We start from the raw sequence: 27,999 nt of genomic DNA on the forward strand, positions 1-27,999 counted from the left end.
TATAAAATCCATCATTTTTATCCATCCCATTCTGTTGTGATGTCCAGAGGTGATAGCTTAGTAAAATACCTACTCCTTCTGTGTTTTCAGTGGGAGGCAACAGCTGTAGCTGGCCTTTGCTTTAATGTAGCATGGTCTGCAATCAGGATGCAGAGCTGCAAGAGGACTTTGCTGGATAATGAGGAAGGCAGCTTCAGTAAGGTTCCTCAGCTCTGAGCACACACCCTTTTCAGGTGTAGCTTTCATCTAAGTCTCCCCTGCATGTCATTCCATTGGATCAAATCAACAGGAGAAGCTGAAAAGCAGGCTGAGATAAAAATGTGTTGGGATACAGAAAGATGCTTTAATAGATAAAAAGCTACAGTCTCTTTTAGAAAGGATTTTTCCACTTTGTATTCCTATTGTCTGAAATCAGGTCTGAATAGAAGAAGATGACTTGATAAAATATAGGCAAAAAAATCATATAAGGAAATAATGGAAATGCTGTTATGGATTTTTGTGAGTATAAATAGTTTCGGAAATGAAACTGTCAAGCCCAGCATCTGAAATGCTGTAGAAATAAAGTCACTTTAATGGTCAGCCTGCTGCAACCACATAAACATTCCCTAGTTCCTTTCACAGCCCAGCATCTTGTAATTTTTTTTTTTTTAATCTGACATACGGGGAGACATTAGTTGGAGACTGAAGGAGACAGAATCTAAAAGAGAAGCAGAAGTGGATCAAGAGAAGATAAGGAACAAAAATCATCAACAGGAGATATTAAATTCCAAAAATGAAACTTGAAGGGATGGGATATTCTAGAAGGGGAAAAAAAAGGTGGTGATATAAGCTGGAAAATAACATGGTGAACTCAATTTTAAGCAAAAATATTAGACAGAAATAATCTGAGACTGCCCCTCTTCTTCTTCCATGCTTCTGAAGGTGTGGGCTGCCATATCTGTAAGAGCATTCCTGGCACCTGACAGTAAGTCCAGGACAGTTCTGTCCCACAGCTGGGGCTGCTCTTTGGCTTTCCTGTTGCACCAGCAGAAAACCTTTCCCTTACCTGCAGCTGCACCAGCTCATCCAGCGTGGGGGACGCCTGCTCACACTGGTGCTGTGCACTCCCTCCACACACTGCATTCTGCAAGGTGCAACTGGGGAAAGAGTAGAAAAATACCTAAAATAAGCATCAGTGTAAAAAAATCAGGCAGTCTCTCAAGTTAAATGAGCATTTTGGTATTTGACTGGCATGCTAATGTCCTTCACATCCTCAGAAATTCCACATCTTATCAGCTGCCACAAACTACTAGTTCAAGGTCCAATTTCTTCCTCTGGAAATGTTATTTGTATCTTGTTTTTGTTAAATTTTATTACCTATTAGACTGTCTATTTCCTCATTATAATGGCAGATCAGTCTCTTTCAGAAATATATATTGTATACAATCCAGAAATATAAAATATATAAAATCTGCCTAATATCTTCATAAAGCAGAATTAAATTTCCTATTTGCATTCAAGGGTGATAAACCAAGAGAATGGATCTTTGGCTCAAGCCCTGGCTGAGCCACTGAGTTGCCATATGACCCCAGGCAAAAAATCTGATCTTCTTTAATTGAAGCAGTTAAAAATTTGGCTAAGAAGCCAGACCTTTCTGAAAAGCATCAGCCTTTGACCTCAGCTTGCAGGAGTAAATGCACCTCCGAAGTCTCAGGCTGAATGATGCAAGATGTTTTTTCAGTTATCTACCCCTAGAAGCGATGTGGTTGCTCACATCACTTTGTATTTTCAGCATAATAAGGAACTACACCATTTAGTGAGGTGGTAACAAGCAGCACTTTGGTGGTTCTGTCAAGTGTTTGGGACCTAGAGGACAGTTCTTGACTTACTTCAGTTGGACTTGTGGGTGAAAGCAGTGGAGAGGAAGGAGCCTTGCATGCAGGTCCTGCTGCCAGGAAAGCAAGTTAAGAAGAATAAAGGTGTAATTTAGCTTGCAGGAGCTCAGCCTAGGTAGAAAACAAACATCAGTTACTGTTTTGTGTTCACACAGTTGATGATCAGATCCTTCCCATCACTAAGACACAGAGAGGGATAACTGGAGTCCCTGAGACCAGGATGAGCAAGACCATTGGACGTCTCAGCTCTCAGCAAGGGCCAAAGACCTGAGTTCCTTTGACTCCACACTAAACTCGGTAGTCAGTATCACAACATTTTTTTTTTTGCCTCATTTGTAAAAGTAGCAGGCAGGTGGTGAACACACTCTCACCTTGCCTCCCTCTAATGAACCACTTTAACCATATCAAGAATGAATTTTGCATAATGACTGCAATATGAAGTTGTAAGGAGCCATGCAGCATTTGTGATGGAAGCCTTGAGGACAATGACAAAGGCACCCATTAAGGATGTTCAGCAGCTGAGTGTCCCAGTAGAGTTGGGCAAACACTGAAATCCATTTCCCTTGGATATTCATTTGAATTTTTAAATTAGTTTCTTTGACTGTTCACATCTCTTTTGTGCTCACTTTCCATGAATAGCAAATGAGCTTTAATAAGGGGAATAATCATGAAAAACACATTTTAAGCTTGAACATTTGCCAAATGAAAACCTCCAATTGCACAATAAGTGGTTAGCAGTACATATGTCATTTCATGACTTTTACATTCAATTAAAAATATTCACTGTTGGTCAGTTATCACACAGGGACATCAAGGAAACCCAAATAATATCACTACATACAGAACAGGGCAGCACAGGTTAAAGGATTATTATGTACAACTAGGTATTCCTGAATTACTTGCTGACTGAGACTTAGTTCTTGACAATAATTATGAAAAAAAATATCTTGAAATCTTGTATTCTTTCCCCTGTAAATTTTTTTTAAGAGTAACCTGTAATTTACCCAGCCCTGCCAGGCAATATGATTTGCCAGAGGATGGAGCAGTTATGGGCATAAAATCTTTGCTCAAGGGCTTTTAGTAAGAAGAATTTAAGGCACCTAAGATGCACAGCTGCAGCCCAGAAATGCAGTGTAATACATTTTCCTTTAGTTTCCTTTTATACATCATTGAGCTCTCAAGGAAAACCTCTTATATCTCATTTGTAGAGCAAATCACAACTGCAGAGTTCCCCATGAGTCAACCCCATTTAATTTCTGCTGATAGGAGCCTAAGAGGGAATTAATCAGCTTCACCTAGAAACTTCTTGTTATTTTGAAAGCAGGGGGGTTAAAAGTCACCCTTGCTATTCTGTTTTCTATTTACAGGGGTATATCAATAAATAAACCTTAGAGCATGATATTGTGCAGCACTGACCCCAGGCTTGAGCGAGATGTACCAGTGGGAGCACTCCCAGTCTGGAAGTGGGTGGAAAATCTGACCTGTTGAATCTTTCCATCTCTGACCACCATTATCCTCTGAACCCTGCAGGAGCTGCTCTGGGGGCTGAGACAACCCTGAGCATCATCCCAGTGCAAGGATCCCACTGAATCAAATGCATTTGGATGACAAATGACTGATATGGTGGCCTTCTCCTTTGATCCAAATCTTTTCATAATTTCTAGCATAGCAAATATAAACATATTTTATGAAAGCAGAAATTTTGGACTACATCAAGGTATTATCAGCTGCAAACAACCTAAAGCTCCCTGAAACAAACACTCCAATCATCCCAGCATAAAGGCTTTTTTCCCTTTAAATAATATTTAGGATCTCTCATCAGTAAATACAGAGGGAAAGCCTTGGATAAACTAAGCCAAGGCACAGAAAATAAGTGAAACACAAGAGCACACAGCTTTGCATTCCTGTGCTGTAAACTTTTGAACTGCATCCATGGAAGAAAAGGGTGGGGGAAAGAAGATCAAATGCATGCTGTAATAAATATCAGGTATTGTGATAAATTGCTTTTATGCTTCCAATAATTGTAAACATCGTGTAGTTTCATATTCCTGACATGCTTGAAGAGATCTGCAAGCCTTTTTTTATTAATTTTATTATAGAGCAGCATCCCTTTCTAGTTTATTTTGTGGAGAAAATTGTCTCTTTATGCTATAAACAACTCCAAGCAGTTTGTTCAGGGAAGCTGAAAGGTGGAATTTTAGCCCATCAGACACGGGCAGGGAAGGGAAAATTCCGATTTCAGCCCAAACTCGATTACAGAGCGTCCCCCAGCGGGGGTGTCCGGTACTGCGAACGCCAAGGACTGAGGGGGTTTGGACGGAAATCCACAGAGAATACTCGGAAGCCCAAAAATGCACGAATAAAAATATCGTTTTCTTTTCGCTAAAATGAGCAGAACATTAGCATTCTCTTTGTAACGCTGTATAAATTATTTTAAAGGATAAATGAGATAATCATCAGTCAAAGTGCAATCCTAAGCAAAATAACAGAGTCTAATTAACATGAGATCTGACAAAAATAATTAAAGGAGGGTGACATAATTAATGCCAGTGGACACGGGATTACATAAAACAGACATTGTTAGGATCATCTGATATCTTTCTTTTTTATGAGTGCAAGGAATGGCATATTAATCCTGAGACCTTTCTAGATGTGGGTGCAATTTTTACAATACTTGGCTTTTACTACGCCAGCGATCCAGGAGAACGAATCTTCAAGAGAAAAGAACATTTATCAAGTTTAGGATGAGTTAGAAGGAGGTGGTGAATTGCCAATTGCTTCACAATTGCTTTAAGAATGGGAGAACCAACTTCAAAAATATGCTGTAAGATAATCAAATCTTGCATCCCCTACCTCAGTCATAGAGTACTCGGAAGAAAAAAAAATATAAAAAGACCTTTTTCAAATGGAAAGATACAATTTCTATTGATTCCATGACTGTATGGATCCAGATTTATCTTCTGCCTCTTGTTTGTGGCATTTGTCAGATGAGGCAGGCTTGGGAAACCTAAGCCAATTGCTGGTATTCCCCAGGGACCTCAAATTTCTTTGCCCAAACATTTCTGTTAAAAGGTAACACTCTGAAATGTGTCCTGCATCTCCTGACAGGCTGCTGCAGGCAGGGAGAGCTCCCGAGAGGCTCCCACTTCCCATCCCAGGCAGGCACAGCTTAAAGACTTCTATTGCCCATGTGAAAATAAAAGCTTCTCCAGCACTCGCTGGTGTTATCCACAGGGGCATTGCACAGAGTGAGGAGTACATTCTACCGTGATATTTTTCTTTACAAAGTACTTCATGAAGTTAAGCTGTATGAAGCAATGTATGGCCCATAGTTCTGCAAGCAGACTGCACTTCATCTTCATTCTTCAACATTTGGTAAGATCTTCCAATATTGATACACCAACATTTTTGCAACTTTTATTTTTAAACAATTAAACATGCACACGTTATCTTGCTAGTTTTGGCTGTCCCTGCACAAACTTCTTGCCCTGTGTAAAGACAATTACCAGACCAGCATGAAATACCAGAGCAGGAAAGTTGATCTCACAGGGACAAATTGAGCTGTCAGATAAAGTATCAATAGTTCTCTTTGGCTCTAGTGACTCCAGCTTGGCCTTTTGCAACCATTTGAGGTTTCTTCTAAGAGAGGAAGGAAGTGGAGAAACTCAAGAATGATAAAACTGTTCAGACTAGGATGTTATAAATACATGTGCAGCTACTCAACTGTATCCCCAGGGCATGAACTTGGCCCAAAGGTCTTCCATTTTCCTCTGTGAAACTGCACAAATGGGAGCAGTGATCTCAGCTACTTCTATTTAATTAACCTTTGTTTTATTACAGTCATTGAATGTCACTGAGTAAGCACACTGGTCTGTGTTCCTCACTGTGTCAGCAATCAGCATGTGCTACATTTCAAACTCAACTAAATGTCTTTTTTTACCAAATGCTGAGTTTTTCTTACCCTTTCTATCAGCATGGGTTACTTCATCTTTGCTCCTGCTGAACAAGAGCTCCATCATTTTGCTCTCCATTTCCCTTTTCCTCTCACATCCTGCTTACATAATATATCTGAAATCATCCTGACTCCCAAACCCAAGTCTACACTTTGGTCGTCTCTCACTAAGTTATAACACCTCCTCCTCCTCAGATGTTTGAGAACTTGGCTTCTGCAAATCAGCTTCTTACAGATGGTGCTTCCATTTACTGGCACAAATTGGTTACTTAGAAGTATTAGTCATTGGAGATACACATTTTATAAAACATGTGAAAAATAAGAAGTAGAATAAACAGGAACATACAGTGACATACTGCCTTGGCTCTTTCCCAGTGGTTTTTTCCCTCCTAAGGACAAACACAGCTCTCACCATGTATTTATGTTCAAGTGAAGCTATGGTGTAGGCAATTATCATTTGAGAAAGTATGAATGCTTTTTTAAGAATCAAAACAATCATCCCCAAAATGCCACACTGGCAGCATTACGGACACAGAGCACTGACTCAGACCCAGACACGCTGCCTTGGACTCCTGACCTTCCACTGCTTTTCTGGCTCATCTTGGACTAGACTCCATCTGTCACTGCCTTTATCTTCTGCTCTGTAAATGTGAAGGACAGTATTAGTGGTTACTATGAAATAAGTTGTCATTAGGGCTTGTCTGCTCTCTTTACACACCCTTGCCCTGATCCCCACGTCCCGGAGTGCTCTGGCATGTGACCACACAAAATCGGGGTGAGAAACGGACCTGGAATTTCTCCTGGAAGATGCCGTGAAAGACCATGGAGGTTCACACAACTGCATCCCTCACTTGAAGGGAATCCGCCCTCTGTGCTCGCCCAGCCACACAAGCCTGGGCTCCCTCAGGGTTTGCACGGGTCGGGCTCCCCCTCAGCCCGCTCCCGCCCGCCCCTCAGGCCCGCGCTGGTTCCCTCAGCTTGTCCCCGCTGTCGCTCAGCTCCGGTTCCAGTCCCCTCAGCTCGCTCCCGCCCGTCCCTCAGCCGCCCCGGTCCTCTCAGCTCGTTCCTGCCCGTCCCTCAGCTCCAGTTCTAGCTCCCTCAGTTCGCTCCCACCCGTCCTTCAGCTCGCATTCCCTCAGCTCGATCCCGCCCGGATCCCTCAGCCCGCCCCACCCGCTCTCTTCCCGCCCCTCGGTTGAAGCCGATCCCCGCGCTGTGACCCCGCGCCCCGCCCCGCGCAGGCGCCCCGGCAGTCGCGGCCTCGGGGCCGTCGGTCCCCGCCATTGCCGGCCGGTCCCCGGCGCCCCGATGCTCCGCACGGAGAAGGTGCTGCAGCTGCGGGGGCAGCAGGGCCGCGCCGTGCGGGTGGTGCGGGAGCACTACCTGCGCCCCGACGTGCCGTGCCGCAGCGCCCTGTGCCGCAGCGCCCAGTGCCGCGCCGCCTGCGCCCGCGGTGAGGCTCCGCCGTGAGGGGGCTGGGGGGAGCCGGGGGCGAGCAGTGGCAGAGCCGGGATCGCCCGCGGGCCGGGCTGGGGCGGTGGGCGGCGTCCCTGGGGCCGCGGGTGCAGGGGGCAGAGCTGGGCACAAAGTGATCCCTGGGCTGGGGTGATCCCTGAGGACAGAGGGCGATCCCTGATCTGGGGTGATCCCTGATCTGGGGGGATCCATGGGCAGAGCTGACCCCTGAGCTGGAGTGATCCCTGAGCGAGAGGTGATCCCTGAGCTGGGGGCACCCCTGAGGACAGAGGATGATCCTCGGCCAAGGGTTATCCCTGAAGGGGAAGGGGTGATCCCCATCCTGGGGTGTCCGGATGGTGCTGAACAAATCACGGCTGTAGCAATAGTTTTCCTTTAAAGCAAGATCCTGAGAAATCAACGAGGCGTAAAGAGTGGAAGGAATCGAGGAGTTGATTGTTAGAGGGTTTAACTGTGAACAGTTTACTGGCAGTGATAAAAGGCTAAAGGATTGTTCGATTTTTACACTTCTCCTATTTTGGAAGATCCTTTAAAATTAATTCATTTCTGCAGGGTGGTGGTTTATAGCGTGAGTTAAATTCTATACATACCTGTGAAGTATTACAATGGGTCCAAGCCATTATCTTGAAGCCATTGTAATTCTGCATCAGCAGCTATTTCTGTTCGGTAATTAAATGTAATTGCCTGTGTTATATCAGGGCATTTCAGACACGGGAAGGCTGCCAGGCTCTGATGTCTGCATTTGTTGTTGTTTTTACGTACTGTGGTGCTGTTATGTGCATCGTAGATCATCACCAGAGCTGTGGTTGATATTTCAGTTGGGTTTGTTGTTGTTGTTCAATAGCACAATTTGTTTGATGCAGGAAAATGGCTGGTAAATAAGAAACATAATATCCAACCTACTGAAATCGACCAAATGGCTTGCCTGAAAGAAAAGGTTGAGAATTGTGACACTTTTTTCCTTTGGAACTATGATTGGCATAGGTGTTTTCACTTTTGATTTAGGTTGCAATTGAGGGCAGAAGGTGTATTACTTAGATTATTATAGTGTATTACTGGTGTATAGGAGATCGGGACTAGTGATAGTTACTGCTCCCTAAAATACTGCATTTGGTTGTGAATTCCTCAAGGATAAATTAAAGGCACGTATCAGAAAAAACTCTTAACTTTTCCTGCTGTGCCTAACTCCCCCTCTTTTGTACTTAGATGTAAATTGTTCTACAGGTGACTGTCAGAATATGTTCCTATGTGATTATTCAAGGTAACGCAGATGTGAAGGAAATATTTGTTTTCCTTCCTGACTCTACACAGTGTGCTGAGCAAATCTATTTCATGCCCTGTGAGAGACTGCCTGCAAAAATCCCATCAGCAGGTGCTTGTAAGGGTGAGCTGTGCCTGCCTGGGAGTCATTCTGCTCTAGATGGATGGGTTAGGCAAGGATAGCTTCCTATGGGCACAGCTCCTAAATCTTCCAGTGACATTTCACTTCTAATGCTCTTCTGAATTATTAGTAAATATTAGCTTTCTTGTATATCTGCTGCCATCATCCATTATGAGCCTTCAGTGTGAGATGAGGCTGGCTGGATTCACACTTCTTGTGCTCACAGCTCAGAGATTGTCCCGTGTCAGCTTCTAAGGAATAATAAAAATAACCTCACCTGTCAATATCTATATGCTTTACTCTGTATAATTTGCCTGCACTGTGGTGAGTTCAGTGTTTATAATAAATAGTAAATAGGTATTAAGAAAAAATACAGTGGAGATCCCCTCCCATCTGAAAGCTTTTGGGTAATCTTTGAAATACCAAAAGCAATTAAACTCTTGAATTTTGAGGTACTTTTAAAGATGTCATCTGTGATGTGTTATGTCTGATATTTTGATGGCATGTTCCTAAGGGATAGAGTCTCTATAAAGAAAATTAACACTGATGGTTAATAGTTTAGGTTTAAAAACATCTTTTCTTAGCAGTAGCAGTGGTTTTCTCTACATGCACCCTTACCTGTGCTCTTTTATGTAAAGAGCCTGCTGTAAATGGTGTGTTTGAACAGGGAGAGCTGTGGGAGCAGGGTAAAGGAACTGCTCATAATTCTACAGCCTTTAGAAATTCCATGAAAAGATTTTCTGTGCCAGATGTATAGTCCCTTTTTCTTATGGAAGCAGAGAAAGAACTGTAACCTTCGCTCTTTTAAGTTATAGCCTTTTCATAATGAAAGTGGATCTTTTTCACTCCTCTGGATAGAATTTGCACTAAATTTTGGCATCAGTGGATGCAAAAGGGTTTTGTCACAAATTTATGGACCACAGAATTAAACCATAATATCTGTAAATTTGTTCATCAGAAAAAGAAATGTACCCATTTGAGGAGACACAACTCTAATTTTCTTATATCAGGAAATATTTTCAAGAAACCATTATTTCAACTGAAAGTTTGAACCTTGAAACTCTGAATTATCTTCTAGATGGCAAATTGTTGTCAGATGATGTTACACACTATGTTGTCCCCGACTGCAAGGTTGTTCAGGAGTACCTGGAGATTCTGGAGTTTCCGGAGCTGAAAGGAATTATTTTCATGCAAACAGCTTGTCAGGCTGTGCAACATCAGAAAGGACGCAGGTATTTATCCCATAAGAACTTATTTTTTATTTAGATTGAAGTAAAAATACTGATTTATAAAATGTATAATTTTTTAGGCCTTTCAGGTGTCTTAATGTAGTTTTACAGGAGGGGAAGGACTGGGATCCTTTGTGATCCATGGATATCAATGCCTGGCATAGTTTTCACTTGATAGGAGCAATATGAAACCTGCAGCATTATTAACTAATCAAATGGCTGGTGGCAGGAATTTGTTAGACTTTGCAGTAATGATTTATTATGTGCCCACAGCTAGACTATGGACAGGTTTTGGTTTGCTCTATTGATGCTTGAGCATTTGTCTTTGGGGAGCAATTAATATTATTGTATGGTACTTCTCTCACCAGACATTAACCTGGGTATTGTCATAGCATTTCAGAGTAAAATTTGCTCTCAGGGCCTTCCCATATTTCTAAAGCAGAAAGGCTTTTAAAGTAATAGCACTGGCCCCAAAAGTGACAAGCAAAACAAGTTCCTGAACACTTAGGATGTTTTGTGGGGCTCAGTGCAAAACAAGTATGTTTAAAATCAGAAGCGTTCACGATGGAACTTAATAAAGTTTGCTTGCAGGTGATGGTTTAGGATTTATCATCAGTGGTGTAACTTAATGAGTGCATTTCTCTCTGCATGACAGTAATTTTCCTGGAGTTTTTCAGCTGTATTTTCACAATGAGTTAAAATAGCATTATCAAAAGCAGACACGAGAATATATTTATCTTTTTTCATTGCAGGCAGTACAACAAGTTACGGAATCTATTGAAGGATCCCCGTCATGACTGTACTGTGTTTGCTAATGAATTCCACCAGCACTGCTACCTGCCCAGGGAGAAGGGAGAATCCATGGAGAAGTGGCAGACCAGGTTTGTTTGAACCTCTGCAGTGTCACATTGCACAACCTCATGATTTTAGGAATGTGAGAGTTCATGCTTCTGCTCTGCTTAGCTCTGCAACAGTTCACAGGCACTGCAAGTCTGCATTGTGCTTTATGATTATAGAAGTATCAGCATTGTTTTCTTAGGGAAATAGACAAAATGTAATTAAATTGAATGCAATAATGCTAAAGAAAAATCTGGATCAGTTAAAAGTCACACTGTAGCATCAGAGTCTTTGCGCCTCCAGCCTTCTTTTTAAAATCACGCAGAGGAACTTCATGTTGTGTTGCAGCCAGGGCACAAGTGGATGTACTGGGGAGGAAACATTCTATTCTCCTCTCTTCTTGTGGGGCTTAAGAATGGTACAGGAACATTTTTGCAGAAAAACATTTCTGTAGCTTGGTGTATATCTCTCAAAAGTCTGAGTGTTAAATCAAAATCTCGTTTATACAAAGCCAGCAAAATCTTGCAAGTAGTAAATGAACTGTGCCAGAAGTCTTATTTCAAACTTTGCTTTTCTAGGAATATTTACAATGCAGCAGCCTGGTATCACAATCACTGCCTGGGTCAGATGCCAGTTGTTATGGTAACAGAAGATGAAGATGCTATCAGACAGTACAGAAATGAAACAGAAGGAGTGTTTGTGATTTCCTTCAAGGTAACATGCCAGAAAAATAGAAGGTTTCCTTTATGCTGCATCAAAATGATGAAGCAAGTACATTAAAGTTTATTGCAAATCATGCCAGAGTTTACATTCAAGAAAACTGTGAGGTAGCTCATATCTTCATTTATCAAAGCAAGCAAATATGTCACTTGTGGGAATGTCAGAAAAAAGCAGAGAGTTGGAAAGATAAACAGCAGCTCTGAGGATAGAGGTCATCTTTTTCAGGAGACTTTTTCCTTGTTTTCCTTGTTTTTAAGGAATTTGCCATCGATGAGCAGTGATCAGTTCCCTCAGGCAGGTGCCTAAATCTGGAATGCAAGCAGTCCATAAGCAGCTGTAGCCTAAATATCCATTTAACAATGTTCTTGCCTGGACTGCTGAGGATACAGTGATGTCTGAGAAGATCATTCTTCATTTTGGTGTCCATCTCTGATACCACTGGTACTCAATGGGATCTGGGCATGGGATGTTCATGTTCAGCTGTGAAAGGATGTTGAGTAAAAACTGCGCCAAACTGGTTGACCTTTGTTGTATTTAGCAGTGGATTAGGCTGAGCCTGGGACAGATCTGTGGGGTTTAGAGCAGACTCATCATTACCATTGTGTTATTTGGATACAGTGTGAGACAGACACTGTCCATTATGAACTGTCCAAATGCATTATTAAAAGAACAGAAATCTCAGAGTACTTTTCTGTTTATTTCTATTTGTGCCTACAGAATTACTTGGATAACTTCTGGCCTGACCTGAAGGCTGCCCATGAGCTCTTTGACTCCATAGTCCAAGCTCGGCGTGAGCGGGAGAGTGAAAGCCAGGAGAACCATGGGAAAGAATATCCTGAGCACTTACCTGTGGAAGTACTGGAGGCTGGGATCAAGTCTGGAAGATACCTGCAGGTATTTGTTACATAGAGAACATACACAGAACAGGGCAGTCTTGTGCTTGATCCCTTGAGTTGCCTGAATTTGAGTGATTAGAGAAAGAAATATGGCTGTGGTGGGAAGAGGAAAAGAAAACAAAAAACAAGAGGATGGAAGGGATTAGAATTCTTAGGATTCTCAAAATATTTCCCCTGCATTGTGTTGTGGCACTTCATTTGCACAGAGATCTCCCAGTCAATGAAATTAATTTACAGGTTTATGGCTGTTCAGGGCCGTAATATGGATTGTTGGTAGACAAGTGTCCTTCTTTTAAAAATAATTTCAAGAATTAGAGGCAGTGATTTTTTTCCTTTCTTGGCAATTTCAGCAGAGGCAGGAATAAAATATGAACAGAAAGACTGAAGCTTTTCTTTCTTGTTGAAATAATGCCAGATTCTCTGCTGAGGCAGGCAGCAAAGGTAATCTTACACTGTGGTTGGAGTAAAATGTTATTTACCATCTTACAAATAAATTCAGCATTTAAAAGAATTTACTTTTCCAGAAGTGAATACTTAAAGTCCTACACCCTGCATTCCCCCCTGCAGAGAGAACAGTTGTGTTCAAAATAACCTATGGGTCAATAAAAACTAATTAATGCAAAAATAATTGTAACCCCCAAAATGTTATCCTTCGAAGTTGTCTGTTTTTAGGGTGTTTGATCCATTGCTTGGTTTGTTGGTCTCTTCCAGGGTGCACTGAATGTCAATAAGCACCGAGCACAACTGGAAGCTTTTGTTCGGCTTCAGGGGGTTGGCAGCAAAGACACAGGTGAGAGATGTTCAGTTATCAAAGGAGTTGAGGGCTGAGACACTGCAGTGCCTGTGTGGTTTTCATGGGCAGAAAGGAGGCTGAAGATTAACCAGAGGGTGGAACCTGTGAGGAGAACTCCTTCCTCTTTCTTACCCCTTTGGCCAAATTCTGGCCTCTTGTCCTGTTTGCCTGCACCTCTCTGAAGGGAAATGCTGGTGCAAATTGTCCCTGTGCTTTGCTCTAACCTCAGGTGGCCACTCCTTTGACTGCAATAAGAGTTTGCTTAGATGTTGGCAGGATTAGGAAGCTGGTCTTTGTGAACATAATTGGAAAATTGCCTTTTGGATCAAGCTGATCCAAAGTGATCCAGGATTGTCTCTCTGGCATGAGTTACTAATCAGCACCTTTGAAGGAACAGTCCATTGCCCTTGCACAGACACACTGGCCCAGCTCTCACTAATAACTGCTTTCAAATGTTCCTGTGACAGACCCTGCAGTCAAACCAGTGCTCAATATACTCATTATTTTTTAAAAGCTTGTTTTATTCCAGAATTCTGTGGCAGTGGCTTTCACAATTTAACTGTCCTGTTTTTATAGCTGCTGCCTAAGAACAATGAACTTATCCCAGCCTATGCTGCTTTTTATCCAAAAGTTCACTTACAGAATTCCTTAAAAGATCCTTCAAAAAAAAAAGAGGAAAATGCTTTCATTTCCTTTTAGTATTAATTTCTTGACAGTAGTCCTTTTTGGAAGAAATCATTTTGGAAAAGTAATTTTCTGTTATTTCAGCAGAATGCTGCCAAGAATTGGCAGATTTGAATTTTTTTAGAAGATTATGGTTCTGTTTTCTTTTATTTTAAATACAGAACTTCAAAGTGACATCCTTATTTATGGGACCAAGGCTCGGAATCGTGCCATCCACGGGGATGTGGTTGTGGTTGAGTTGCTGCCTATGCATGAATGGAAGGGAAGAACTGTTGCCCTCTGTGAAAATGAGACTGAGGACAAAGCACCTGCAGACACCACGGGTGACCCTATGCCCACAGGTAAGGAGAATTCCCTGCTGATAAATAATGGGGAAAAAATGTTAGGTGGAAAAGTATCCCCATGTGACCTGCCTGGGTACCATGGGAACTTAGAGTCTTGTTTGAAATGATTACTCTGCAGCTGTAGCTGCATCTTAAAAGTTTGTTGAGATCAGAGCTAAAAGTTTCAAGAGGTTAATTTTCTTTTTGTAGGGAAATCATGTTTTGTTTTGCTCTTTGCTATTAAAAATTCTCTGTATTACTAGAATTGGCCACATTTCAACAGCAATGGGAATCTCTGAATAATTTATGTTGTGTATCAGTTGAAATCTATACAATGAGCTAGTCTCCACATAAATAAAAGCTCATTAAAATCTGCCTGTGCCAACGGTAGTTTATGACACACTGTATTGTCTGCACACCATATGTTGTTGGCAGTTGTAACAGATTTGGGGACACATCAGTTGATTTTACAAAGCAGTGAATCTCCTGCACTCCCACATATTTGCTTTCTTGGTTCTGTTTAATTCTTTAATGCACAACGTTCCTGATTTAAAGGTAAAGTAGTTGGAATCATCCAGAAGAACTGGAGGGATTATGTGGTCACATTCCCCTCCAAAGAAGAGAGCCAGTCCCAGGGCAGAAATGCTCAGAAAGTCCTTGTAACACCTTGGGATTACCGAATTCCCAAAATCCGGATCAGCACTCAGCAGGCTGAGGCATTACAGGTAATTTAACTGAAGTGTTTCTCTGTTCTGTGTTCCTGCAAAGCTGTGTGGGCAATATAGGCTCTAATGATGTTTTCCTTGACAAAACCATGGTAAAACAGAACCTGTGAGGGTTCAATTTCTGCCTTGAAGGATTGTGTTCAATTCCTGTCAGGACCACTTGAGCTTCAGGTGACAAAGCTTGAGTTCTGAATTTGGGCCACAGTCCAGCTGCCCTGAGCACTTACATACCACTTGCTTTGGGTTTTTTCTGCTAAATGTAAGGGTGTGTTGGGGTATAAATTGTACTTTCAGGGGCACAGAGCTGCTGTAACAGAGGTGTCTCCCTGCAGGAGTACAGAGTTGTGGTGCGCATCGATTCCTGGGAGTCGACATCCCTGTACCCGAACGGGCACTTTGTGAGAGTGCTGGGCAGAATTGGGGATCTCGAGGGGGAAATTGCAGCTATTCTGGTGGAGAACAGCATTTGTGCTGCCCCTTTCTCAGAAATCCAGGTTTGTCTCTGTGATCAGATCCAGTCTTTTCTGTTCATTTCCAGCGTCTTATTTCTCAAAGAGAGGGACTCTCTTACAGCTCAACATCTTTGTTGCCAGTGGGTTTCTGAAAGCCCACTTTAAAAGCTGAACATTTATTATTATTTTACTTTATTTTACTGGAATCTCTTGGATCAGTGGTTCTGTTGATACTACAGATTTTCAAGTCAGTAGTGATTTTGAGATAATCCTTTTGCTGTGAGGAGAAGATTACAAACTCTTAATTCAAATTTGAGGTAGACTTTTCTACCTTTAGTATGTAGTTATGCTACTGATCCTAAAGGCCTCATTCTACTGGAATCATTGTTTAAATACTTTGTTTTCAACTGGGAGAGGAACCAGCTTTTATGGATAACTATTTTGATTATACATACAATTAATAGAAAGAAAAACACTAAAAAACCAATATGTAATGGTTGTAATTGCCAGAGCTGCAGTATCAACACAGTAATAACTTTGGTTACTAATACACATAGAATTCTTTTCCATTTTTTCTACCCTTTCTGTAAAGTATATGTAATGGACTTGTAAAATTAAACAAAAGAAGAATTTGAAAAACTAATTAAATCTAGTTGTTGGCATCTTTTTGTAGAAAATACATAAATCTATGTTCATCAACAATATTTCTGTATAGATGAGTGAAATGCCAGTGAGTTCTCCAAAGAACCCATGGAAAGTGAGTCCAGAGGAGGCAAAAAAACGCCTTGACCTGAGAGATACCCACCTGATATTCAGCATTGACCCCAAGGGCTGCGAGGATGTGGATGATGCTCTCTCTGTCAGGACTCTGCCCAACGGGAACCTCGAGCTGGGGGTGCACATTGCAGATGTGACTCACTTCGTGGCAGCAAATTCCTACACTGATGTTGAGGCCAGAGCAAGGTGAGTTGTTTTCTGGAAGTTAGAAAGTTTATGGAGCTCAGAAGTTTGTGATGCTACCCTAAGGAAACTTTGGAAGGAAATAAACATGCTTTCACCTTTCATGTCTTACTAAAGACTTCTGAAAGCTATTTACACTATTAGGTAACTAATGACATTCTGCTTTTATTTGGACACATTTTCCAGAAAGCTATACAAGTTTATTTTTCCCTAATCACTCTTCTTTGCTTCATAGTCTAATTTAACATCTGTGACTTAAAGTACTTCTAAAAACCACTTGTTTGCATTCCAGGGGAGATGAACACCCACAAAATGGAATTAAGTCTTACATGAATTTAATTCCAGAGGTATTTGTCAGGCTTATGTTTTAATATTCAGTCTTGTCTTTTAATGTGCAAATATTTCATTCTCTTTTTTCCTTTTTTGCTGGCGTCTTGAACTTAAACTGCTGAATCACTTAATGAACTGTATTCTTTGTAGATTCAAAGAGGTATAATGTGTAGGCAGCAGAGGTGTTTGATTAAGTCACCTCTTCTTCAGTGAGCAAATTTTGTCCAGCCCTGGTTCTGCCCTTAATGACAGCTGAAATACCAAGGAAGGCAAAATCAGGGTTGTCTTGTACAAATAGCTATTTAAATAATTTGACTTTGGTATTGCACCTGTGAGTGTTCTGTGGGAATAACCTTTTCAAATCAGGCTGTGGAGCAATGTTGATGGGTGGGAAGAGCAGTAGCTGTGTTTTGTTGCAGGGCTACCACGTATTACCTGGCAGACCGGCGCTATGACATGCTGCCCTCCGTGCTCAGCGCTGACCTGTGCTCCCTCCTCAGCGGCGTGGACAGGTAAGGCCTGGGAGATGTTCTCAGTAGGGACACTTCTGCAAGTCATTTTGCATTATTACTGGAAGAACTGTGTACATTAAAAATTACCTTTCAGTTGTACCACAGGTAGAGTGAATTTTATAGACCTTTTTATATCAATTTACAGGCTCAGTTGGCTGCTGGCATGAGGGTATTCAGGGTACAGAGATGTTCATTGTGGATGCATCTGACTAATAAAATAAAAGTTGGTAAAAGTAACTATCACAGTGTAGCTCTGCTTTAACATAAAGGAGACCTTATACCTTAGGGGTACTCTGCTTCAGCAGATGAAGATATTGCTGTGTAGCCCATTTCAGTTGTGATGCATGAGACTGAAAGGCAAGTGCATTATTCAGTGGTGTTGCTGAGCACTGGTTTCATAAAGAAAAAGATGCTTCCACAACCAGAATTAAATCTATAAATTTCTAAGAGTTGAATGTGCTTGCAATGGGAGTTTAGGTGTACCAGAACTGTTCCAGAACTCTATGGTGTTGTGTTTAAGATACGCCGTGAGCGTCTTGTGGGAGCTGGAGAAGGAATCGTTGGAGACGCTGAGGGTTCAGTACACCAGAACCCTGATCCGCTCTGCCTACAAGCTGGAGTATGAGACAGCCCAGGCACTGTTGGATGGGGACACCAGTGTGGTGGGGGATATCCTGGAGCTGAAAGGCCTGGAGGAAGGAGCGAGGCAGAAGAAGCTGGCTGAGCTGGTTTGGGCCATATCCAAGCTCACCGACATAGCGCGACACGTCCGGGCCAAGCGGGACCGCTGCGGCGCGCTGGAGCTGGAGGGGATCGAGATCCGAGTGCAGCTGGATGACAAACGGAACATCCATGACCTCATCCCCAAGCAGCCGCTGGAAGTGCACGAGACCGTGGCGGAATGCATGATCCTGGCCAACCACTGGGTGGCGAAAAGGATTTCCGAGGATTTTCCCCACCAAGCTCTGCTGCGGCAGCACCCTCCACCACGCCAGGAATTCTTCACTGAGCTTCGGGAGTGTGCCAGTGCCAAAGGCTTCTCAATAGACACACGGTAGCTTTTATTACTAAAGTTCTGTAATTAAAGTTAAGCAATTAACTGTTTGGCCATGGCATTGTTAAACAATTCCAGCTCTGATTATCAATGTTAAGAGACACTGCATAGCACTTCTTAAAAGGAGTTTTATCAGAACTTTTCTGATGATCTTGACCAGGAGAAGCTGTCTGCATTCTGCTGGCTGTACTCCAAATGGCAGTGGCTGATTAATTTTAGCCATACCCAGACAAAACATTTGTTCAGTCACTGTGCAGTGGTCAAGCTCTGCAGTGGCCTTGTTTGCACTGTATTTCCTGTGTAAGGGAATACTAGTTTAAATTAGATGCATTCTGTGCAATGTAGTCATTTTAAATGACTCAAAATAATTAATAATTACTTGGGCAAAGTAACATGAGAAGGCCATGGTGAAAGGCATCAGTTGCAGCAGACAACCGAGTGAAAACTGATTTTTCTAAACATTTTCTTAGAGCAGAGCTGTTACTAAACTGCATTTAGAGTTTCAATATCACTCTGCTTGCCATTTTTTTATTAATAACTATTAACTTCTATGTGGGTTTTATGCTGTTGTCAACTGTGAGCCATTATAAGCAGGGATAGTACAATTTTCTTTGGAATTAACACCTTTTTGCCAGGTCTAACAAGGCTTTGGCTGAGTCTCTGGACAGAGCCAACGACCCCTCGGATCCCATTGTGAACAAACTGCTGCGCTCCATGGCCACCCACGCCATGTCCAACGCCCTGTACTTCTCTACTGGCTCTTGTCCTGAGGAGCAGTTTCATCATTATGGTATCTGGTCACTTTCCTGCCGATCCTGTGATTTCTCAACTGTTGGGGGAGGCTTTGACTGCTCATCTCTGTTCGTCTCTCTTGGCAGGGCTGGCCCTGGAGAAGTACACTCACTTCACTTCTCCCATCAGGAGATACGCTGACATTGTTGTGCACAGGCTCCTGATGGCAGCGACCCTGAGGGGAACCACGGGGGATGTGAAGGATAACATCATCAGCAACAAGGACCTGGAGGAATTGTGCAGACACATCAACAACAGGAACCGGGTAAGGGCGTCCTTCTGGGAGTCTCCATGGTGCCCTAGGGAATGGGATACCATCCTGACTGTGGCTTTTGGGAATTATGAGCATCACTTTACTTTTATTTGTACTGCTTTGGGGTTTTTTTAAATATCAGTTTTCTTCTGAGAGTGGTAGTAAAAGTGTTCATACTTCACTTGTACTGCACGTAGGATTTTGTTTTAGATGTCATTTTTCTTGGGGATAGGTAAGAGAATAAATAATGGGAAACAGCAGCTGTGGAAGTCAAAGCCAGAGATGCTTGTTGGAATATTTATGTAGGTTTTTGTCTGTGTGTGTGTGGGGTGCTGGCAGGCAGCCCAGCGTGCTCAGAAGCAGTCCACAGAGCTCTTCCAGTGCATGTACTTCCGGGACCGGAGCGCCGAGAGCGACGACCGCTGCGTGGCCGATGGGATCATCTACTCCATCCGCACCAACGGCGTGCTGGTCTTCGTGCCACGGTGAGCCCGGGGCTGGGACGGGCTGGGAGGGACACCTGGTGCTGCTGGAGTGCTGGGAGGGCACAGCCTGGCACAGCTCAGTTCACATCTGGCATCTCCAGCATTCCACAGGGCTGGCTCAAGAGCCTCCCCAGCCAGAAAAGGCTGCTGCCTTACAGAGAACCCAGGGCAAATACACTGCTGCTCTTCAAAGAGCTTATTTTAAAATGGAGAACTGTCTCCTCACGGTCTGGCTGGAAAAACCTGTAAAGCTGCTCTTCTCCCATCACTGATCCATTCCAGGCCCCACCCAGCACTAAGATAATGGATCACTGAATATTTCACTTGTGCTTTGCTGCTCTCAAAACATTTCAGTCACTGTCTCCATGCTGTTTTCACGTCTGGGTTTCTGTAACACCACCTGTCCTGTTCCTGAGGCAGGATTATCAGGCTGCTGTGCCTGCCCCTTCCTGTTGCTTTTCTACAATCCCAGCCAGCCTGTGGGTTTCGAAACTAAGAGACCTGAAAATGGTTAGAACAGCTTCTCTCTGCTCTGCTGTAGGTATGGAATCAAAGGTGCAGCCTACATGAAAAACAAAGAGGGCTTGGTCATCTCCTGCCAAGGGGCTGGGAGCTGCCAGTGGAAGCCTGGATCCCTCCATCGCTCTCAGCACAAAATCACCTCCACTACAACTACGGGAGACTCGATGACCTTGAGCCTTTTTGATCACATCACAGTGAGTATCTCATGAGGGGAGGAAAGGAAATAGCACCATCAGAAATTTGAACACAGTATTGCTTTGCAGGTGAGAATCCTTGTGCAGAGTTCCCGCTGCCATGCTGAAACCATCAAGCTGGAGATCATCAGGAACGCACCACACCACACTGTGGACACCGAGGCTGCCCAGAGGAGTCTGCACGTGGTGAAGTCTGAGCTGGTGAAGGAAGTCAGCCAGTCTGCAGAGGAGGCCCAGCGTGCCCAGGACAGAGCCAGGGTGGAAGTGATGGATGAGGAGTCCCGGGAGTTCTGCCAGACCAAGGGGCCCAGCCTGTACCAGCTGCTGGAGGAGATCCGGGAGCTGGCACTGCTGGATGTGACAGAGGACATCAGGACTTGAACTGGGACCTGCCCCCAGCTGCTGGGGCTGTCCCACTCCTGTTCACTGTACACAAGTGCTTGGGGATCTTTAAAAAAGCAGTTTATTTAAATATTCAAGAGTCCTTTCAGTAAGAAGCTAAATGTCTATTTTAAATAAGAATTATTTTTATCTGATTATGAGTATGGATGAGTTATGAAAATATTTTATACCTGATAAAGCTCATATTTCAGACTAAAGACAGTGTGCTATGAATTCTGTCAAAAATCGTTCAAAAAATTACTTTGCTCGTGTTGTCCACAAATTAAGTTCTTAAAACCTAAATACTTCCTTCTTCCCTACAAGGACATAAAAAGCAAATTCCTTCATAAAGTAACACCTGTTGCCCTGAGGGTAGTGCCTTAATTCAGTGTGTAGAAATTCAGTACTTTTTACCCCTTTATTAGAAGGGGTGATTCCTCTTCATTCTAAAAAGAGAAAAGCTGCTCTGTAAGGAAAACCAGGACTCTAAAAAGAGAATGAAGCAGAGGCTCAAGCAGAGCAGGATCAGGACAAGGAAAGTCTCCTTCCCTGAGGGGAGGTGCTTGTCTGGGGAGAGATGTCTGACCCAAGGGATGGGGAAATGTGGGAGCCCTGGCCTTGGAGCAGCCTCATACAAGAATTTCAGGTTTGATAATAGCTTCCATTTTATATGAAAAATATATAAGTAATGGATAAGCAGTTAAAAAAAATCCAGTAGCCCTGTTAAAAGACCTGTTAAAAAAACCCAAACACACCTTTAATAGCAACTTAATCCATCAACATACCAGTTCATTAAGTTCATAGTTTAATATAAATGATAAACTATATTCAAAGTAGGTCCAAAAACTCATAAACATTTCCTAAAAAACGTTTTGGGAAGTGGAAAAGATGGCTCAAGTGCAGCTGAAGAACTTTGTTCTCTTTCCTGGAATACGGAGCTGCTCCCCTGCAGCTTCCAGGGGAGAGTTCTGTCCTTCAGTGGTGCCATGGGAAAGACTTCCCTGAAGCTTCTGGAGTGCCAAGAGCCAGCAACATTTCAGTACAATGACAGTACTTAAAGCAGGGGGGTCTTTTGGTCAAGAAAGGCATTCACGGTGTGGGGAGCTACTGCTCTTCCCTGGCACATCCCAATTCATCATCTCCATCTTCTTCTGTGGGAGCATCCTTGGCTGCAGGAACCTGAGTGTCTTCAGTAAGGTCAGGGGGATCCTGAGCAACTGGGCTGTCAAACTCCTCTTCTGAATAACTGCTGGGGAGCTCTGTTGAGAAAAAGAAAAACCATGAGCAGATAAGATACCATTGCTGTGTTTAACTGATGCTTCCATCACCAGAATCCCAGGCTGTGGCAAAGGCAGCTCAGAGATAGGAGCTGCACTTCACCAGAGAGAAAGCTGTCACAGCTTGGTACAACCACCAGGGAGTTTAACTACAGGAAAACTGTTAAAATGTGACAGTTGCACATTGCAGCACTTCCTAGGAAAGCCTTCAGGGCCGTGAGCAGCAGCTCAGACCCCTGTTCCCACAGCAATGGGTCCTTACCCTGGTGCTGGGACTGGCTGAGGCCCTGCAGCCGCGCCTGCCGCCGCTCCAGGGCCAGCTGCCGGTTCTTCTTCATCCGCTCCTGCTGCTCCTCCGTCAGACTCGGCCCAGGCAGGGAACTCGGCTCCTCTGCACTGCCACAGTGGGAATGTGCATCTTCAGCAGCTGCATCCAGCCCATTGCTTGCCCCTTCTCCTTCTGGTTAAAAAGGAGGGGTGGCACGGGGAAGAGGGGCAGAATCAACACTTTAAATCCACAGAGATCCACAACACATCAGTCAAGAGACTATTCTGAAAGCATTTCTGTGTTCTACATTTTGTATTGACAGCTGAAGCTCATTCCATATTTTAATTTTAATGGGAAATTTTCTGCCTAGGCCCACATCCCCAATATTCAAAGGGCACAAGTGCTCAGAGCTCATACACACAACAATCAATGCCTGAGTGCAGAGACACAGCTCTGTGTACTGAGTTAGCAACAGCAGCTGTACTTGAAGGGTCAAAAGAGACAGGAAATGCAGGCAATCCTTAGGGCCAGGTAATATTCCTCCCAACACCACTAATAAAACACTGTCCTTTAGAAAGTGGCAGGAGTCCTACAGGAATTCCAACCTTTCAAGGCCAGGCTGTGTGGCACTAATTGAAGGTGTCCCTGGCCATGGCAGGGGATGGAACAGGATGGGTTTTAAGGTCCCTTCCCACCCAAACCAATCCAGGATTCTGTGAATCAGAAGTCTGAACACATTGAGTACTCAGCTCTGAGTTCAGTGTGCTCTATTACAGAGATATTTACTCGTCTGCCAGCACTCAAACATGCAAAGTGGAGGCAGTTCAGCCAGACAAACTTCACCCACCCACAGAGCAGCAGAGCACCCAAGGCCTCTGCACCACTTTAAGCCTGTGAATAGAAAGGAGAGCTGACAAAAAGGTTGGGTTGTTAATACAACACCCCAGCCTGAGGTTTTATTTCACATAGTTCCTCCCCTGAAGGCTGCAGCAGTGCCCTCAGTCCCCCAGCTGAGAGCAGCTCAGCTCCCAGCACGCTGGCAGGGCAGTGTGTGGAACCATCGCACAGAACAATCCCATCTCTCTGCAGACGCTGTCGGCAGGAACCACTCGTGTTGCTGTCCGTGGCTGCCTCTGGCTGCAGTGCAGCTCTCACACTGCAGCAGCAGGGAAGGCAGCCACGTGTCACCACTGCCCCAAGGGCACCCCAAAGCCCAGGCCAGCCCTTTGCACTCACAACTCCTCCACAACACCATTCCCAAGCGCTGCCTGGGCTGGAGGCTGAGGTTCACATAGAGACAAATGAGACAATGGGCAGATAATGCTCTCAGACAAACTGACAGCAGAAATGCAAAACCCTGCACAGATCCTTAGGAATGACAATGAAATTCCCTCCTTTCTGCTGCTGAAGTTTTTTTACAAGCTACCATGTGAACTCTACTTCCTCTTTAATTAAAAAACTGGTTTTGTCTAATTTCTATCTGATTGGAAGAGACTCTTGCCTTACATCCTCAGTAAGTGCTGGATTTTGATCCTCCTGGCAGAAGGAATTCTCCCAGAGCTGTGTGCCAGCTCTGACAGACACAGCAGTGCCCCCAGCACGAGCAGGCACTCTGCCTGAGGGACACCACCCCCTGACTGCACTGCAACTCTTCACAGAATAATCTGCATGCGTTTGTGACTCCTGCTTCAATAGGATCCAAGAGCTCTCGAGACTGCACTCATGTGAGAGTGCAACACAAACCTGTGTGCTCAATAATTGCACTTTTAGGGGTTTTTTTGGAAGAATATTTCTAACATTGCTGGTTAATCCCATTTTCTATCTCCTTTCAGCAGACCATGCAATTTTATTTATTTTTCCACACACATGTTCAAGTACCAGTTCAGTTGTGTCATCATAAGACTCACAGAAGCCTGGTTTTAAAGCAGAGACCTCTCACAAATTTCTTCTACACTAGAAAAGCCTATCATGATCATTCACTTCTGGGCAGTAAGAAGGGAAATAAATGATCTTAAGCACTGAAGTACTGAAGAAATAGCAGAGAGAGCATACCTTCATTATTTTTGAAGTCTTCGTGTAAAATAGGAAGATCAAGTCTAATCCGCTTGAGGCAGGTCTGCAGGTGGGACATTAAAAGACTGGTGTTTCATCTGCAGCAGGTTTTTATGTTCAACTTTGGGAGCATGGGAAAACCACAGCAATTTTACACTTTGTTACTCTGAAAAAACACTCTCACTTCCTGTCTATTTGACACACAGACCTTCAGTGCTGGGATCATCTTCCCAGTCCTTCATCTACCACCTAGCCAGGTAAAGCTGAATTCTTAATCAGTCTTCTTTTGCAGGTTCAAACATTAAAAACCAACCAACCAAAACTCAAACCCCCAGCCAATTCCAGCTGGTTAAGCAACTTGCTGTGGTTAATGATGGCCTGAAAATGCTGAAGCAAATTCTCTGGAGGATTATTTCAAATAAAGAAAGGTTGTATCTAAATATAAACATAAATACTAGACAAAGCTCTAAATTGAGAGAAATTTATTTAAATAACATTATACTTTTGAGCAGTATGCACAACCTAAGTCTTCTTTTGCTGCATAATTGATCCCCTAAACCTACTTCTTGCACTATTCCAAACACCATGAAGAGCTGACAGAAATACATACCTGAACTTCCTTTTTGTTTCCCAAAGACTCCACTACGTCAATAAAGTCCTCAAACTGCAGTTTTGGGAACAGTCTGTGAGCCCAGTGCTCCATATGTTGGATCAGTGTCTTCAGGTCCTCTGCCTGGAGCAGGAAAGACAGCACCCAGCTGCTAAAGCTGACAGGGAAGGGAGACTGCAGAGGGCAATGGGACAGCAGTTCCTGAACACACGGAGCCTCTGCAGCCTGAGAGTCTCTGCAAAATGTCAGCAGCACCAACGTGAGGGGAACCCTTCCCTCCTCCTCCCACAATCCATGTCAGTGGAAGCTCAGGCTGTGAGAACAGCACTGACACAAGTTCAGGGGAGCATCTGCATATCCTGCCAAACATCTGTACATCCTGAAGCATTGTCCTTAAACAATCAGGGCTGAACTCAGGCAGAAATAAATCCAGAGGGGCACAGCTGGCATTGATCCTGATGTTTAGAATGCAGATACATTAAATTAGGCTGATCTGGGAAAGGTTTTTGCACCTTTCAGCACTACTGCCCGGTTTCTTTGTGATCCAGTGGTAATGAGAACACATAAACCAGAGATGCACAGGTATCCTTGCAGTGTGCCAGGAGAATCATGGAATTGTTTGGGTTGGAAAAGTCCTTGAAGATCACAGAGTCCAGCCACTCCCCCAGCACTGCCAAGGCCACCACTAAAACATGTCCCCAAGTGTCACCTCTGAATGTCTTTTAAATCCTTCTGAGGACAATGACTCCACAGGACAGGCTGCCCAGGGCTGGACAACACTGCTGGTGAAGAAATTTCCCCTAATAACCAACCTAAACCTCCCTTGGCACAACTTGAGGCTGTTTCCTCTTGTCCTATTGTTTGTTACCTGGGAGAAGAGACTGACCCTCCCCTGTCTACAACCCACTCTATAATGATATGTAAAGGAAAATAAGCTCTGCATCTTGAAGTGCACCCAAAACAATCAGAAAGCTTGTAGAGAAAGTCCTGCTTTCTCTTTGCTCAAGTGCTATGTCACACTTTTTTAAAAAACCTTGGGATTCAAAACTCTGCTAGTATGGACAACACAAGAGTCACAGATGGGATATTCTACTTTTAGAGTTGAGGAAAAGAATTTTATGATCAAAAGATCGATTTTTTAAAAAGCATTTCATGTTTGTTTAAAGTTTGCAGCACCGAACTCCATCAGGGCTTGTCAGGTACTGCTGGGAAGCTGGCCAGCAAGAGTCCTATCAATGCTCCTCATATCAGAGGGGCAGTACTCTAGCAAATCTACATTCACCTCCCAGGAAACAAAACACAGCTCACCAGCTCTTACCTCGTGCCCTTTGCCCTTGAACTTGACATTGTCAAACATGTGTCTCAGAGCTGGGAGCCCTCTTTCTGAAGTTAACCTGGGAATAGGAAATGGGGGAGTTATTTGAAACCCACTTTCTTCTTTCAATTAACAAGTTTAAAAAAAACAAAGAAAGAAAAAACTCTCACATTTCTTGAAACAGCCTAAAGCCTGCATTCTTTCTGTTGATTACAAAGAACTCACACAAGTTTTAGAGGTACTTAAATCATTTTCTCCCACAGCCCTACATCAAACTCAGCACACAAAGAAATAGTCTGTACAAAGTTACCTTTGGGCATCTAATCTAGGCCTTGGTCTCTTTACTGCCTTCTGTGTGGTCACAGCAGAATCCTTTGTTCGGGACTGCTGGTTTCCATCTGGATCTGGGGAAGAAAACAGCATCATTTAAGTATTCAAAGTAATTGCTGTATATTTTAAGTTTCTACTTATATTTCTGATAAGTGCATTGAGAGTACATCCAACACTCTTATCTCTTCTAAAAGCCAAGTCATAAAGAGTAACTATAGATCACTGCTGTACAATTATTTGTAGCAACATTTTGTCAGAAGAGCTAGAGTTTTATGAAGAGTCCTTTCTGCACAAATTTTCATGGATTCTACAAAAATAAACTTTTCCCACAAGCTGGAAAGCATCTCGTGATTAACAATTTAAATTTACACTTTGTTTCCTGCCTATTTTAATGCACTGAAGTCCAACACCGCTAATTTCGATTGCAGGGCATTAAAATGGGATTTTTAGGGGTCCCGGGTGCTCACCTCCATTAGCCTGAGCCCATTCTGCATCGTCTCTTCCTGGAGAGGCAGGAGGGGGAAGAGGTGGGAATGTTTCGTCTTCTGTGTTCTCATAATCAGGAAGATCAAACAAGTTGTTCTCTAAAGGATCCAGCATTGCCACAAAGAAGCCTTCTTCCTCTCCTGCAGAAAACAACAAAAGCATTAAAAGAGAAGCAGCGAGGCTGCCACAGAAGCGGCTAAACGTCAATTATATACAACATTTACAGCTTTTTCAGGAAAATATCTGCCAACCAGATCGTCATACAAATTAAACAGCAGATACCATACAGATGATAACACGACCCAGCCTTGCTAAGCCGAATAAAATGAGGGTTTGTGATGTTCCAACTCGTCAAAGTTACTTGGGAGTGGCAGGAATTAACTAAAATAAGTGGATTCCTGACCACAGCCCTTATCCATGGAGCCGCGTGCTACTCACATCCCCCACCAAAGCCTCGGGGGGTGGAGTGGCAATTCCCCAAATGTACAGCGTGCTCACCCACCCCGAAACGCGGTCTGGAGGAGGAGGACTCCCCTTTTCCGGCTGCTCCAGGGAAGCTGACCCAGAGCCCCCGGCCGGAGCGGGCTGGGCTGAGGCGGCCGCAGGAATGGCTCTGTTTCTCTCCTTCAGGAGCGCTCTCCGGAGCGGCCCCGGGCTGAGGCGGTAGCAGCTGAGGCTCTGTTTCTCAGGTTCAGGAGCGCTCTCCGGAGCGGCCCCGGGCTGAGGCAGTAGCAGGTAAAGCTCTGTTTCGCGGTTTCTCTTTTCTCCGCTTCAGGAGCGGCTCCGGCCGGAGCGGGGCCGGGCTGAGGGGCCGGGGCCGCCCCCGCGCGCGCCGG

The 27,999-nt window shown here is 43.7% G+C and overlaps 2 protein-coding genes and 1 non-coding gene across 5 annotated transcripts; 1 reads left to right on the forward strand and 2 right to left on the reverse strand.

The window, feature by feature from the left end:
- The first annotated feature begins 7,088 nt into the window (after positions 1-7,088).
- Positions 7,089-20,961, forward strand: DIS3L (DIS3 like exosome 3'-5' exoribonuclease). Of its 3 annotated transcripts, none has more exons than XM_030955453.1 (17): positions 7,089-7,279; positions 9,762-9,915; positions 10,665-10,793; positions 11,328-11,463; positions 12,187-12,363; positions 13,077-13,155; positions 14,004-14,183; positions 14,721-14,890; positions 15,223-15,384; positions 16,058-16,305; positions 17,052-17,144; positions 17,665-18,198; positions 18,834-18,988; positions 19,077-19,255; positions 19,583-19,728; positions 20,270-20,444; positions 20,514-20,961. In XM_030955453.1, the coding sequence occupies exons 1-17, from the start codon at positions 7,135-7,137 to the stop codon at positions 20,823-20,825; spliced, it is 3,174 nt and encodes a 1,057-aa protein (XP_030811313.1). In that variant the 5' UTR covers positions 7,089-7,134; the 3' UTR covers positions 20,826-20,961. The 3 variants fall into 3 exon arrangements, with proteins under 3 accessions (XP_030811313.1, XP_030811314.1, XP_030811315.1); XM_030955454.1 differs by having other exon boundaries at positions 7,250-7,279; positions 9,815-9,915; XM_030955455.1 differs by lacking the exons at positions 7,089-7,279; positions 9,762-9,915; positions 10,665-10,793; ... (2 more) ...; positions 13,077-13,155; positions 14,721-14,890 and having other exon boundaries at positions 14,130-14,183.
- TIPIN (TIMELESS interacting protein) lies at positions 20,897-27,999 on the reverse strand. Its single transcript, XM_030955456.1, has 8 exons — positions 27,666-27,999; positions 27,145-27,303; positions 26,658-26,751; positions 26,351-26,426; positions 25,033-25,155; positions 24,423-24,486; positions 22,365-22,562; positions 20,897-22,084 (listed from the first exon to the last, which is right to left on the reverse strand). The coding sequence occupies exons 2-8, from the start codon at positions 27,275-27,277 to the stop codon at positions 21,930-21,932; spliced, it is 843 nt and encodes a 280-aa protein (XP_030811316.1). The 5' UTR covers positions 27,278-27,303; positions 27,666-27,999; the 3' UTR covers positions 20,897-21,929.
- LOC115907671 lies at positions 23,417-23,551 on the reverse strand. Its single transcript, XR_004061059.1, has one exon.

Source organism: Camarhynchus parvulus, chromosome 10 (assembly GCF_901933205.1).
Source record: "Camarhynchus parvulus chromosome 10, STF_HiC, whole genome shotgun sequence".
NCBI lineage: Eukaryota > Metazoa > Chordata > Aves > Passeriformes > Thraupidae > Camarhynchus > Camarhynchus parvulus.